The sequence below is a fragment of the Clarias gariepinus genome, chromosome 1 (assembly GCF_024256425.1).
Source record: "Clarias gariepinus isolate MV-2021 ecotype Netherlands chromosome 1, CGAR_prim_01v2, whole genome shotgun sequence".
NCBI lineage: Eukaryota > Metazoa > Chordata > Actinopteri > Siluriformes > Clariidae > Clarias > Clarias gariepinus.
The window spans coordinates 30,155,455-30,169,412 of record NC_071100.1 but is presented as its reverse complement, the minus strand read 5'-3'; the positions used below and the strand labels follow the sequence as shown (position 1 = coordinate 30,169,412).

At 40.1% G+C, this 13,958-nt stretch overlaps 1 protein-coding gene across 1 annotated transcript; it reads right to left on the bottom strand.

The window, feature by feature from the left end:
* Positions 1 to 8,680: 8,680 nt before the first annotated feature.
* On the bottom strand, positions 8,681 to 13,321 carry si:ch211-212k18.15 (uncharacterized protein LOC563681 homolog). The gene is made up of 4 exons (XM_053505950.1): positions 12,599 to 13,321; positions 12,011 to 12,111; positions 10,945 to 11,115; positions 8,681 to 9,465 (listed from the first exon to the last, which is right to left on the bottom strand). The coding sequence occupies exons 1-4, from the start codon at positions 12,669 to 12,671 to the stop codon at positions 9,016 to 9,018; spliced, it is 795 nt and encodes a 264-aa protein (XP_053361925.1). The 5' UTR covers positions 12,672 to 13,321; the 3' UTR covers positions 8,681 to 9,015.
* Between the last annotated feature and the right edge of the window lie 637 nt (positions 13,322 to 13,958).

The window sequence follows — 13,958 nt, the reverse complement described above, 5'->3', positions numbered from 1 at the left end:
CATTTCTTTCACAGGTATCATACTGTACAGTAAACATTATATAACAATTGTGTGGAATTTTCCTAAAGAATCAGCTAAAGCATTTCCTGAATGCTGCCACACCTGTTATCGATTATGTGCAGCTGGCTAATGACCAGATTTTAAAATGGATTTATCTTTGAGGTGGAGCCTATTTCATATTTATCTGCCCCCCCCCCCCCCTAATTTTTTAGAATTACATAAATATTGGAAATTGGAAAAGTTGCTGCTTAAGTTTTTATAATAGCAATTTGCGTATACTCCAGAATGTTATAAAGAGTGATCAGATGAATTGCATAGTCCTCCTTTGCCATGAAAATTAACTTAATCCCAAAAAAACCTTTCCACTGCATTTCATTGCTGTCATTAAAGGACCTGCTGAGATCATTTCAGTAATCGTCTTATTAACTCAGGTGAGAATGTTGACGAGCACAAGGCTGGAGATCATTATGTCAGGCTGATTGGGGTAGAATGGCAGATTTGACATGTTAAAAGCAGGGTCATTGTTCTTCCATTGTTAACCATGATGACCTGCAAAGAAACGTGTGCAGCCATCATTGTGTTGCAAAAAATGGCTTAACGGGCAAGGTTATTGTGGCTACTTAGACTGCACCTAAATCAACAATTTATAGGATTATCAGAAACTTCAAGGAAAGAGGTTTAATTCTTGTTAAGTAGGCTTCAGGGCATCCAAGAAAGTCCAACAAGCGCCAGGATCGTCTCCTAAAGAGGATTCAGCTGCGGGATCGGAGTGCCACCAGTGCAGAGCTTGCTCAGGAATGGCAGCAGGCAGGTGTGAGCGCATCTGCACGCACAGTGAAGACTTTTGGAAGATGGTGTCAAGAAGGGCAGCAAAGAAACCACTTCTCTCCAAAAAAAAAAAAAAAAAAACATTAGGGACAGATTGATCTTCTGCAGAAAGTATGGTGAATGGACTGCTGAGGACTGGGGCAAAGTCATATTCTCTAATGAAGCCTCTTTCCGATTGTTTGGGGCATCTGGAAAAAGGCTTGTCCAGAGAAGAAAAGGTGAGCGCTACCATCAGTTCTGTGTCATGCCAACAGTAAAACATCCTGAGACCATTTATGTGTGGGGATGCTTCTCATCCAAGGGAGTGGGCTTACTTACAAAAACAGCCATGAATAAAGGATGGTACCAAAACACCCTCCAACAGCAACTACTTCTAACAATCCAACAACAGTTTGGTGAAGAACAAAGCATTTTCCAGCACGATGGAGCACCGTGCCATAAGGCAAAAGTGAACGTTGAAATTTTGGGTCCATGGCCAGGAAACTCCCCAGATCTTAATCCCATTGAGAACTTGTGGTCAATCCTCAAGAGGCGGGTGGACAAACAAAAACCCACGAATTCTGACAAACTCCAAGTACTGATTATGAAAGAATGGGTTGCTATCAGTCAGGATTTGGCCCAGAAGTTGATTGAGAGCATGCCCAGTCGAATTGCAGAGGTCCTGAAAAAGAAGGGCCAACACTGCAAATACTGTCTCTTTGCATAAATGTCATGTAATTGTCTATAAAAGTCTTTGAAACGTATGAAGTGCATGTAATTATATTTCAGTATATCACTGAAACAAAAATCTAAAAGCAGTTTACTTTGTAAAAACTAATATTTGTGTCATTCTCAAAACTTTTGGCCATGACTGTACAGTATACCAATAGAAGGTGTACAGGATTAGTTGGACTAGAAATCTTGATTACCTTTATAAAAGCAGACCATTGGGAATATTCCGTTGTCTATCATACCTAGAAGAACGCATCTCAGGAAGGGTTTTAAGGCCATCTCCAAACAATTTGAAAACTAGCATTCTACAGTGAGAAATGTTGGCCCATATTGATAGGATAGCATCTTGCAGTTGATGGAGATTTGTGGGATGCACATCCAGGGCATGAAGCTCCCGTTCCACCACATTCCAAAGATGCTCTATTGGATTGAGATCTGATGACTGTGGGGACCATTTAAGTACAGTGAACTCATTGTCATGTTCAAGAAACCAATTTGAAATGATTTGAGCTTTGTGACATGGTGCATTATCCTGCTGGAAGTAGCCATCAGAGGATAAAGGGATGGACATGGTCAGAAACAATGCTCAGGTAGCCCGTGGCATTTAAACAATGCCCAATTGGCACTAAGGGGCCTAAAGTGTGCCAAGAAAACATCCCCCACACCATTACACAACCACCAACACCAGCCTGCACAGTGGTAACAAGGAATGATGGATCCATGTTCTCATTCTGTTTATGCCAAATTCTGACTCTACCATTTGAATGTCTCAAAAGAAATCAAGACTTATCAGACCAGGCAACATTTTTCCAGTCTTCAACTGTCCAATTTTGGTGAGCTTGTGCAAATTGTAGCCTCTTTTTCCTATTTGTAGTGGAGTCTTCTGCTGTTGTAGCCCATTCGCCTTAAGGTTGTGCATGTTGTGGCTTCACAATTGCTTTGCTGCATACCTCGGTTGTAACAAGTGGTTATTTCAGTCAGAGTTGCTTTTCTATCAGAATGGAATCAGTCGGTCCATTCTCCTCTGACCTCTAGCATCAACAAGGCATTTTCTCCCACAGGACTGCCGCATACTGGATGTTTTTCCCTTTTCATACCATTCTTTGTAAACCTAGAAATGTTTGTGCGTGAAAATCCCAGTAACTGAGCAGATTGTGAAATACTCAGACCGGCCCGTCTGGCACCAACAACCATGCCCCTCTCAAAATAGCTTAAATCACCTTTCTTTCCCATTCTGACATTCAGTTTGGAGTTCAGGAGATTGTCTTGACCAGGACCACACCGCTAAATGCATTGAAGCAACTGCCATGTGATTGGTTGGTTAGATAATTGCATTAATGAGAAATTGAACAGGTTTTTCTAATAGTCCTTTGGATGAGTGTAGTCTCTTTGCATGTGACTGATACTTTTTCTTAGTAACAGTGAAGATGCAGCTTTGAAACAGTAACTTAGCCGACAGCGTCGAAAATAAAAAATCTAACTATACTTAGCACCACAGACACTAATGGCATTTTATATATTTATATTAAATTATTTGAGTGTACACAACTTTTTTTTGACTCCCAACAATTCATCACTTTATTAACATACATACTTTATTACACCCCTGTGTTCCACACTCCTCAGGGGTACATGCAGCAAACTGACAGGTGGCATTGATGCTATTACAAATTGCTATTTATCTTTAGAGGAAGGAGTAGGGCAGACTATTTCTTTAATTATTTCTTTACATTTTACCCCCTCCTCCACAAGAAAAACACTCTATTTTCATTAGATTATGACAGTCCTACACAGCTCTGTTACAGGGGCCTGAAACAGTTGTAATTGGAGTAGTCTGATAAGGATAACTACATTCAGCCGAGTCACACAGCTATAAGTTTTGTTTGTGTGCATAAGTTTACAAAACTGCCGCTGATTCCACTATTTCACTTTTCCTTTTCCATTTATGTCCTGCTCTGAGCTAGGAATATTTTCAGTCCTAAATTAACTTTGAGCACTATTTCTACTAGTGATTCTGAGATGCTTAGTTATTACAGACTGTGGCCCACAGATATTTTCCTGTAAGATTAAAAACAATTGCTTGAATGCTAATGTTTGGAAACCAGAAATGTTTTTTGTACTGACTTACACTCAACAAAAATATAAACACAACACCTTTGTTTCTGCTCCGATTTTTCATAAGATAGACTTAAAGATCTAAAATTCATTCCAGTTACACAATATTACCATTTCTCTCAAACATTGTTCACAAATCAGTCTAAATGTGTGATAGTGAGCACTTCTGCTTTGCTGAGATAATCCATCCCACCTCACAGGTGTGCCCCATCAAGATGCTAATCTGACATCATGAGTAGTGCACAGGTGTACCTTATACTGCCCACAATAAAAGGCCACCCTGGAATGTGCAGTTTTTTGCTTTATTGGGGGTCTGGGGACTCAGAACCGGTCAGTATCTGGTATGACCACCATTTGCCTCATGCAGTGCAACACATCATCTTCGCATAGAGTTTATCAGATTGTCAATTGTGGCCTGTGGAATGTTGGTCCACTCCTCTTCAATGGCTGTGCGAAGTTGTTGGATATTAATGGGAACTGGTACACGCTGTCGTATACGCCGGTCAAGCACATCCCAAACATGCTCAACGGGTGACATGTCCGGTGAGTATGCTGGCCATGCAAGAACTGGGACATTTTCAGCTTCCAAGAACTTGTACAGATCCTTGCAACATGGGGCCGTGCATTATCTTGCTGAAACATGAGGTGATGTTCATGGATGTACGGCATAACAATGGGCCTCAGGATCTCATCACGGTATCTCTGTGCATTCAAAATGCCATTAATAAAATGTACCTGTGTTCTTCGTCCATAACAGATGCCTGACCATACTATAACCCCACCACCACCATGGGCCCCTCGATTCAGAACATTGACATCAGCAAAGCGCTCACCCACACGACGCCACACACGCTGTCTGCCATCTGCCCTGAACAATGTAAACCAAGATTCATCCGTGAAGAGAACACCTCTCCAACGTGCCAGACGCCATCGAATGTGAGCATTTGCTCACTCAAGTCTGTTACGAGCTGGAGTCAGGTCAAGACCCCGATGAGGACGACCCCGATGAGGACGATGAGCATGCAGTTGAGCTTTCCTGAGACGGTTTCTGACAGTTTGTGCAGAAATTGTTTGGTTATTCAAACCAATTGTTTCAGCAGCTGTCTGAGTGGCTGGTCTCAGACGATCTTGGAGGTGAACCTGCTGGATGTGGAGGTCCTGGGCTGGTGTGGTTACACGTGGTCTGCGGTTGTGAGGCCGGTTGGATGTACTGCCATATTCTCTGAAACGCCTTTGGAGCCGGCATATGGTGGAGAGATGAACATTCAATGCACAAGCAACAGATTTGGTTGACATTCCTGCTGTCAGCATGCCAATTGCACGCTCCCTCAATGCTTCTGGCATCTGTGGCATTTTGCTGTGAGACAAAACTGGCCTTTTATTGTGGGCAGTATAAGGTACACCTGTGCACTACTCATGATGTCAGATCAGCATCTTGATGTGGCACACCTGTGAGGTGGGATGGATTATCTCAGCAAAGCAGAAGTGCTCACTGTCACACATTTAGACTGATTTGTGAACAATGTTTGAGGAAATGGTAATATTGTGTATCTGAAATGAATTTTAGATCTTTAAGTCCATCTCATGAAAAATCGGAGCAGAAACGAAGGTGTTGCGTTTATATTTTTGTTGAGTGTAATAATAAAGTCATAAAATAAATACAGGTGAAAATTAGAATATCGTGCAAAAGTTTATTTATTTCAGTAAACTCATTACATGCAAAGCAAGATAGTTCAAGCTATGATTTGTCATAATTAGGATGATTATGGCTTACAGCTCATGAAAAAAAATAACCGCAAAGTGGATTGTCTGGAAAAGGCCATTCAAAAGTGTTAGGGACTGTTAGGGAAGGAGTGGACTAAAGCTGAAGTCAGTGCATTAAGAGCCACCATACACAGACAGATCCTGGACATGGACTTCAAATGTTGTATTCCTCTTAAGTCCACTCCCGAACAATAGTGAAAGGCATACACTGCAAGATGCTTGAGGTCCAGTGTGAAGTTACTACAGTCTGTGATGCCTACAACACGGGACTTGCGTCGGGGGACATGGAACCATACAAGGCTGCGTCATACAACGTCCGGAAGGCGGTGAAAGAGGCGAAGCAGCGCTATGGGAGGAAACTAGAGTCACAACTCCAACAGAGTGACTCTAGGAGCCTGTGGCAGGGATTAAGAACAATAAAGGATTATAAAGCACCAACAACCGGTATGACGAACGCAGACGTGACTCTGGCAGACGAGCTGAACACTTTCTATGCTCGCTTCGAGGCTGCAGCTAAAGACGCTAGCGATGCAAATGCTAGCAGCGCTAACGGCTGCAGACAGGAAGACACTGCCAGCACCGGAAGCACGTTCATTATCTCCGAGCATGACGTGAGGAGAGCCTTCAAGAGAGTGAACACCAGGAAAGCAGCAGGACCAGACAGCATCTCAGGCCGTATTCTCAGAGCCTGCGCAGACCAGCAAGCACCAGTGTTCACTGAGATATTCAACATCTCCTTATCTCAGTCGGTGATCCCCACATGCTTTAAAGAGTCCATCATTGTTCCTGTTCTGAAGAAACCTCATCCTGTTGCCCTCAACGATTATCGCCCCGTAGCCCTCACCTCAGTAGTAATGAAGTGCTTTAAACGCCTGGTCAGAGACGTCATCATTTCTTCAATACCAGTCACACTGGACCCACTACAGTTTGCATACCGTCCAAACCGTTCAACGGACGATGCAATCTCTCATCTCCTCCATACATCTCTCACTCACCTGGACACTAGGAAAGGGAATTATGTGAAAATGCTCTTCATCGACTACAGCTCTACATTTAATACCATAATTCCCTCCACACTCACCACCAAGCTGGAGCACCTGGGACTCAGCTCACCAATGTGTCAGTGGATCTCCACTTTTTTTTTTTTACTGGGAGACCACAGGCAGTAAGGTTGGGCGGACATGTCTCAGCCTCCCTCACTCTCAACACTGGAGCCCCCCAGGGTTGTGTTCTGAGCCCCCTGCTGTACTCTCTGTACACCTATGACTGCGTGGCCACTGCCAACTCCACCACCATCATCAAGTTTGCTGACGACACTGTTGTGGTGGGCCTGATCATGAACAACGATGAGACGGCCTACCTGGAGGAGGTTGGAAATCTGGAGAACTGGTGCCAGAGGAACAATCTCCTCCTGAATGTCAGTAAGACAAAGGAGCTGATAGTGGACTTCAGTACAAAGCAGGTGAGGAACTACCAGACCCCCGTCATCAACAGGAGCCCAGTGGAGAGAGTGGACAGCTTCAGATACCTCGGTGTTCACATCACGCAGGACCTGGCATGGTCCTGTCACATCAACACCGTGGTAAAAAAGGCCCGGCAGCATCTGTACCACCTCAGACGCTTGAGAGACTTTAGACTGCCCTCCAAGGTGCTCAGGAATTTCTACTCCTCCACCTTAGAGAGCGTCCTGATTGGAAACATCACAACCTGGTTCGGGAACAGCACCATGCAGGACAGACAGGCTCTACAGAGGGTGGTGCGATCAGCTGAGCGCATCATCCACACCGAGCTCCCTGACCTGCACTCAATCTACACCAAGCGGTGCTGGACCAAGGCCAGGAAGATCGTAAAGGACCTCAGCCACCCCAACAATGGACTGTTTATTCTGTTGTGCTCTGGGAAGCGATTCCGCTCCCTGAAGGCCAACACAGAGAGACTGAGGAGGAGCTTCTTCCCGCAGGCGATAAGGTCTCTGAACCACACCACTATGCAGAACTAACACAATCTTTTCACAATCAACCAATCAATCAATCAATCTTTTTACATCCATGGACACTATGAACAATTCCACTCACACCTACCTTCACATCTACACTACATGTTTACGTTTACATCCTGGACCATTGCACAAAGACACTTTAATAACCTTTGCACAAGGACACTTTGTTCTATGCATATTTGCACACCATCTTTCTTCCAAAATATCAAAATTTATCAATTTCTTAAATGTTCTTGTACAGTACAGTATATTTCAATTTGTACAGTATATTTCTATTTTTTTTTATGTACAGCATATTTCTATTTTTAGTTCTGTTTTTCCTAGTTCAATTTAATTTTTCTATTGTATTTCTTTTATTCATATTTATTTCTTATTTTAAGCTTTTATTCTTTTTTAAGGTCACTGGCAGTCGTATAAGCATTTCACTACATTTCGTACTGTGTATGACTGTGTATGTGAGAAATACAATTTGATTTGGGGAGCCATGTCATCTGCTAGTGTTGGTCCACATGGCCAAAAGCACCAAAACCTGGTTCAATGACCGTGGGATTACTGTGCTCGATTGGCCAGCAAACTGACCTGAACCCCATAAAAAAGAGAGACCGAACAATGCAGAAGAGCTGAAGGCCGCTATTAAAGCATCCTAGTCTTCCATAACACCTTAGTAGGGCCACAGGCTGATAGCTTCCATGCCATTTTGCATTGAGGCAGTAATTGCTGCAAAAGGGGCCCAAACAAAGTACTGAGTACATCAGTATACTTATACTTTTCAGAGTTCTGAAATGTTTTATGTACAATCCTTGTTTTATTGATTGCATGTAATATTCAAATTTTCTGAGATTGTGGATTTGGGGTTTTCATGAGCTGTTAGCCATAATCATCTCAGTTATGACAAATCACAGCTTTGCATGTAATGAGTCTCTCTTATATATTAGTTTCACCTTTTAAGTTGCATTACTAAAATAAATGAACTTTTGCACGAGGTTCGAATTTTTCGGGTTTCACCTGTATGTATAACAAGGTTTAAACAAAGAGGGTGCCTAGGGATTTTGCTTATGTGTTGTTAATGTAAATGACAACACAAACAGATAAAAATGAACAATGCATTGGATGTGTTGCTGTATGTTTTGCCACAAATACTCCATAACAACTGTAAACAGTGGAGGTGGAAGGGTGATGATTTGGTCTTGTTTTGCAGCCACAGAACCTGGGAAGCTTGCATTTACTTGCAATATTCATTAGACACACTTGAGGCCAACAAACTTTAAATGAACATTGTTTTATTTATTGACTTTTTTTATTCCACAAATCCTTTATGAACAATTCATGAACAAACAAGTTATTATCCAGCTTCATACATGAGACCTATTAGACAAAAATATTCCTTCTTGTTTGTCATAATCAAAATCATGTTGTGTGGAGGATCATCGCCCAGGTTGTGTGTGAACTGTGAAGGCAGCTGTGCTGTACTTTTAATCATATTAAATTGTGTTTTATCATAAATACTCAATAAAACTATTAAGCTGCACCCAAAGAACGACCTAAACACACACAAACTATGCTCTTTGGGGTTCACGTTATGGCAAGATTTACATTTTTTATTTTTTCCAGGTTGGAATGGTTGTTTGCCGAGGTGCTACACCATCTGAGCAAGGTTGAAAGTGTGAGCTTGTTTTTAGACATTCTTCAGTTATCTTCAGACAAGAGAAGCAGAATTCAATATGGCAGCGATTACATATTATATTCTTACACCCCGTTGTGTCATGCTCTACCAGGTTTCCACATGTAGGACAAGCTCGCAGTGAGGGGCATATTACACCTTCAACCTCAGGTAAGTGTATATCATTACATTTTGATAGCTTCTCAAGTTTGGGGTTAACGCAGTTGCTGTTGTCACACTTGTCAGAGCGAGGTGCAGGCCCTTTCCATGTCTTTAGACACTGCCAGCAGAACTCAAAATTCTTCCCGGCATCTGATGTACAGATGGTGCAGATCACACAAAGATTGGTCAAATCCTGCCTCTCAATGTACGAGTTGCAGGTGGGGCACTTAAAAAAGAACAACAATTTTTACCATGCATGCTATTAAAATTATCCAGATTACTGAAGAGAAATCAAAGTATACATTTGATTAGTTGACTTGCACAAAATCAGATCAGATCATTTGCCATACATCATATAGAGAGTAAAAAAAAAAAAAAAAAAAAAAAAAACAATCAACCATAACATTATGGCCAACTGCCTAATATTGAGTAGGTCCTTCCTTTTGCCACCAAAACAGTGATGTACTGTACTGTGTATTCTGACACTTCCTATTAGAACCTTTTCAGCAATTTGAGCTACTCTAGCTCTTCTATTGTGATAGACAACTGGGTCAAAGCAAGTCCAAAACTGCAGCTGTTGTTTGATGTTCCTGGTATGCAGTGGTCAGGAAATATTAAAAGTGTTCCAAGAAATAGAAAGTAGTAAAGTGGTGATGGGGTCATGGATGGCCAAAGCTCACTGATGCATATGAGTGAAGAGAAGGCTTGTCCATATAGTCTGATCAAGTAGAAGAGGTACTGTCAAATTGATGGAAAGCATCATGTTGGTCCAGCAGAAAATTGTCAGAACACACAGGTCATTACTGTTTTGGTTTTAAAAGGGGGACCTACTCAATATTATACAGGTGGTCATAATGTTAATAATGTAAGTACAACTTTGTTCTCTAAAAACAAAGCTATGAAAAGGCCTGATCATATCAACTTGGAAAGAGAAAGAAAAGAAAATCTCATGATCTAAAGCGCATACCACATGTCAACATGTGAAACTTCACATGTGTAAATTGGGTTAATTACCATAAAAAACCTTCCCAACAGTGTAAGTATCTATCCAATGACTTTTAAGCACTTTTGTAAGTCGCTCTCGATAAGAGCATCTGCCAAATGCCTAAATGTAAATAGCAGGGTGAAGTAGCAGGATAAATTCTGAAGTGTATAGTGTTATAGGTTTTGCACCGATACATCAAATTCCTGCAAAACAGATAGGATGGCACTTCACAGTACAGATGGAGAATTATCTAAGGCAACCCATGACAGCAACTCAAGAGCTTCTTAAGGCAAATAAATAGAATGCTCTCAAATGACCAAGTCAATCACCTGACTTCAACCCATTTGTGCAAGGCAGAAAGGCCCAAAAGCAAATAGTAAATTCCTTGCAAATCATCTGAACATTATGGCCACCTGCCAAGGGTGCAACCTCTGAATTTGGGGATGCATGTGGTTTGCAAGCTTCAGGCAGTCGTTTTAATAATTTGCACACAAATATTAAAAGTAATCCTATTATTCACAATTATGTTCATTTTTCCAAGTACTTTTGAGTAATTCCTGTTAATGCATTTTGTACAAACTTCAATCACACCTTGATTTTTTAAAATTGTATTTCAGATCTGTTTTGGTGGGACACAATACTGATTCCTGATTGGATAATGCATAATTGAATGTTTAATTTTGTGGCTAATGACATGTTAAGTCAGTGTATCATACTTACTGGGGTAAATTCACAATACTCAGCTGCGGCCAGTTCAGCCATCTTCTCTTCAAAGTGGCTCTGCTCTTCTTGAGTCAGTAAAGCAATCCTTCGCACTTCCATGTATGGCCAATTAGCCCCACATGTCTCAGTTCCTTGTTTAATAGCTGGACATGGAAATTTGTGATCACCCTAAATGCACATAAATAATTAATATATTTCATTTATTAACAAACTATTATATTTTATTTGGTCATTGCAAATAAGGTAATCATCATTTACCAAACTGCAGAATACCACCAAAAAATGCCAAAATACTCTTTATTACTGTGTATTTTAGTTCCATGCTTTATGTTGTTGTTGTTGTTGTTGTTGTTTTAATTAAGCAAGTAAAATTATATGACTGTAAGACAGTATCTCTTAACATGGCAAAACTTTGTCAAAGCTTTATTTGCAGGCAATATAAAAAAAATATTTTCAGCCTTGAATAGATACTCACCACTTTCAATTTTTGTAGAATTTTGTAGTGATGCAACTTTTAAGTGAAATGGAGTTGATTGTTTTACCTGCTTGACTTTGCAAAACTGCTATGTCAAACTGAATGGAGACCACTGAATTGTTGGTCATTCTAACTCATTGAGGTTTTTGGTTTTAAATCAGTATAGCATTTTAGTAATTTGTGGCATCACCAAATGTAGGAATATTGTTCTTATAGGATTGCTGTGATTTTTCTGTCTAAATTTCCTTCAATTCTGTCCCATCCCACTGTGGTTGTTCTGTGAACAGCTTTTCACATCAAAGCTGTGGGTCTCCTTCAGACTTCTTCAGAGTTTCCATTTAAATCTAGGTGGCATCTCTAATTGTTTTTTTTCTTCTTCTTTTGTTTTATTTATTGACTATTTTCCAAACCTTTGTCCTGGACTTGGGATTGGGTTTTTACAGAAACATAGTGAATACTTATGCAATCACAACTTTTACATTTTTGATTATATGCAAATTTCAGATGGTTTCAGCTATTATATAAGCAAAATACACCAAATATGACAATTGTTCTTAAAAGAGCCTGTTAACTCGTTTAGCGGCCTACCTTATCCAGGAGACTGCGACAGTAGGCTGTGAGTGATTCAGGTGTGACAGCGTGACCACAAGACATTTCTAATCTTTGGGTATTAGGATCATCATCAAGGGCTACATGAATACATAGCATTAAGATATGGTGTTAAATATAATGATGAAAAAATTTATGAGTTTGGATTTACACAAACGCACACTTTAGTAGCCTACTTGTTCTACTGGCATATAAGCAAAGCAGACATTTACAGATTAAGTGGACTTTATTAATTTAATAGTTAAGTGCATGACAATTTTCTCTGTCTCTGTGTTGATTGGCGTATTTTCGTAGGCTAGTAATAATAATAATAATAATAATAATAATTATTATTATTATTATTATTATTATTATTATTATTATTATTATATGTTTGCATATCTTAAGCAGGAAGGGCAGGCGCACAAATTAAATGTGAGATTTTTTTTATTAACCCAATAGGAGGAGCTTACAGCGCAAAGCGAAACGAAAACAGAACCATGTATAACTTCATTCCAAATAAACTGCTCTTAATAGCAATAAAGAGACAAGAAAACATGATTTAAACTGTAAGTAATATCAACTTACTAATGTCGTCCCGTCGAGTCACAAATTTCAGGGTGCTGTCTTTAGGATTGTGGCGTCTCCGTTCGTCCGTCATTGTCAGATCTGTTAAAGATGTTCTGTCTCCCACTGGACTGCTGTTTTTAACTTTCGTTTCCGAGAAGTGTTACGCCTGTCAAACTTGTGGCAGAAATGGGAAGGGTGAAGCCCTGTAGCGTATCCTACCAGACAGATATTCCGAACTGATGGAATATTTTAGGTATACAAACTATTTAAAAGTATCTTTGCCTTGATGACTGTTTTATTATGCGATTAATGCAGGCCCGGATTGGCTAATCGGGAGGACCGGGAGAATTCCCGGTGGGCTGGTCCGTTTTTTGGCCGCGAGGCCCGGTTTCCCCAGCTACCTGCACTCACAGCAGTCGCCCTTTTTTATTTTTTATTTTTTATTTTTTACCGTAGTCTCAATTTTTTTTATTCATTATTTTACCGCAGCTCGACTCTTTTTATTTATGTTCTCGCAGCCCTATGAGCAGAATGCAGCCTGCAGGTTAATGATGACGTAATTATCATTCGGTTCCCCCGACAGCTCAATCAGTTGTTAAGAGATACTCGAGAAGAAAAGAAAAGAAAGCTCTAGAAACTGACGCGTCCTCCAGTCCAGTTTGCTGCTAAGAGTGAAGAGCCAGCTAGGCCACGTAACGTTACCAAGCACCAATTCTCTAAATTAATAAATCTGACTTGGCTTGATCAGAAAGCTAAAAAGGGGAAATTTGTGGTGAGAAATATGACCATTTTTTAAATTCCATTTAGTGTCATACGCAGCGCCAGGACCCAGTTGTATCATGCAAGAGACTGATGCTCTCAATGTGGAAAACACAGGTAAGCTGTTGTACCACAGTCTGTGAATAAGCAAACATGATAACATTAGTTAAAATATAACAACATTCTATGCTCAAGTTTTCCTAGTGACCTATTATGTTTTTTATTAAAAGATAGTAAATTATAAATATAATAATAAAAAGCCTACAATTAAAAGGGAATAAAAGCCATATGAAAGCGTGCATGTTTTGCCATTTGAAATATTTAATTTGCTTTGTGTTAATTAAATTTAAAGATGCTTTCTAAGCCAATTGATGCTTAGTCAATTGGCTTAGAAATTTAAAATATTGTTGTGATCCATTTGAGCATCACAAAATCATACAACTAAGCAAATTTACTCACAACCAATTGTTCTTTCTACGTAAAATGTTTTAAAACATTAGGACTTTCCAATTGTAAGAAATAAGAACATTAGTTCTCCTTAAATTAATACCTTGCCATAGCAACATAAGTAAACACATCAAAAAATTATTTACAGTTTCACAGCCATGCCTTCAAATTA

Coding starts and splice junctions, on each gene's coding strand:
- si:ch211-212k18.15 (XM_053505950.1), bottom strand. CDS start 12,671: ATGACGGACGAACGGAGACGCCACAATCCTAAAGACAGCACCCTGAAA. Junction 11,116..12,010: donor GTCGCAGTCTCCTGGATAAG/GTAGGCCGCTAA, acceptor ATGTGCATTTAG/GGTGATCACAAATTTCCATG. Junction 9,466..10,944: donor AGTATTGTGAATTTACCCCA/GTAAGTATGATA, acceptor TTCTTTTTTAAG/TGCCCCACCTGCAACTCGTA.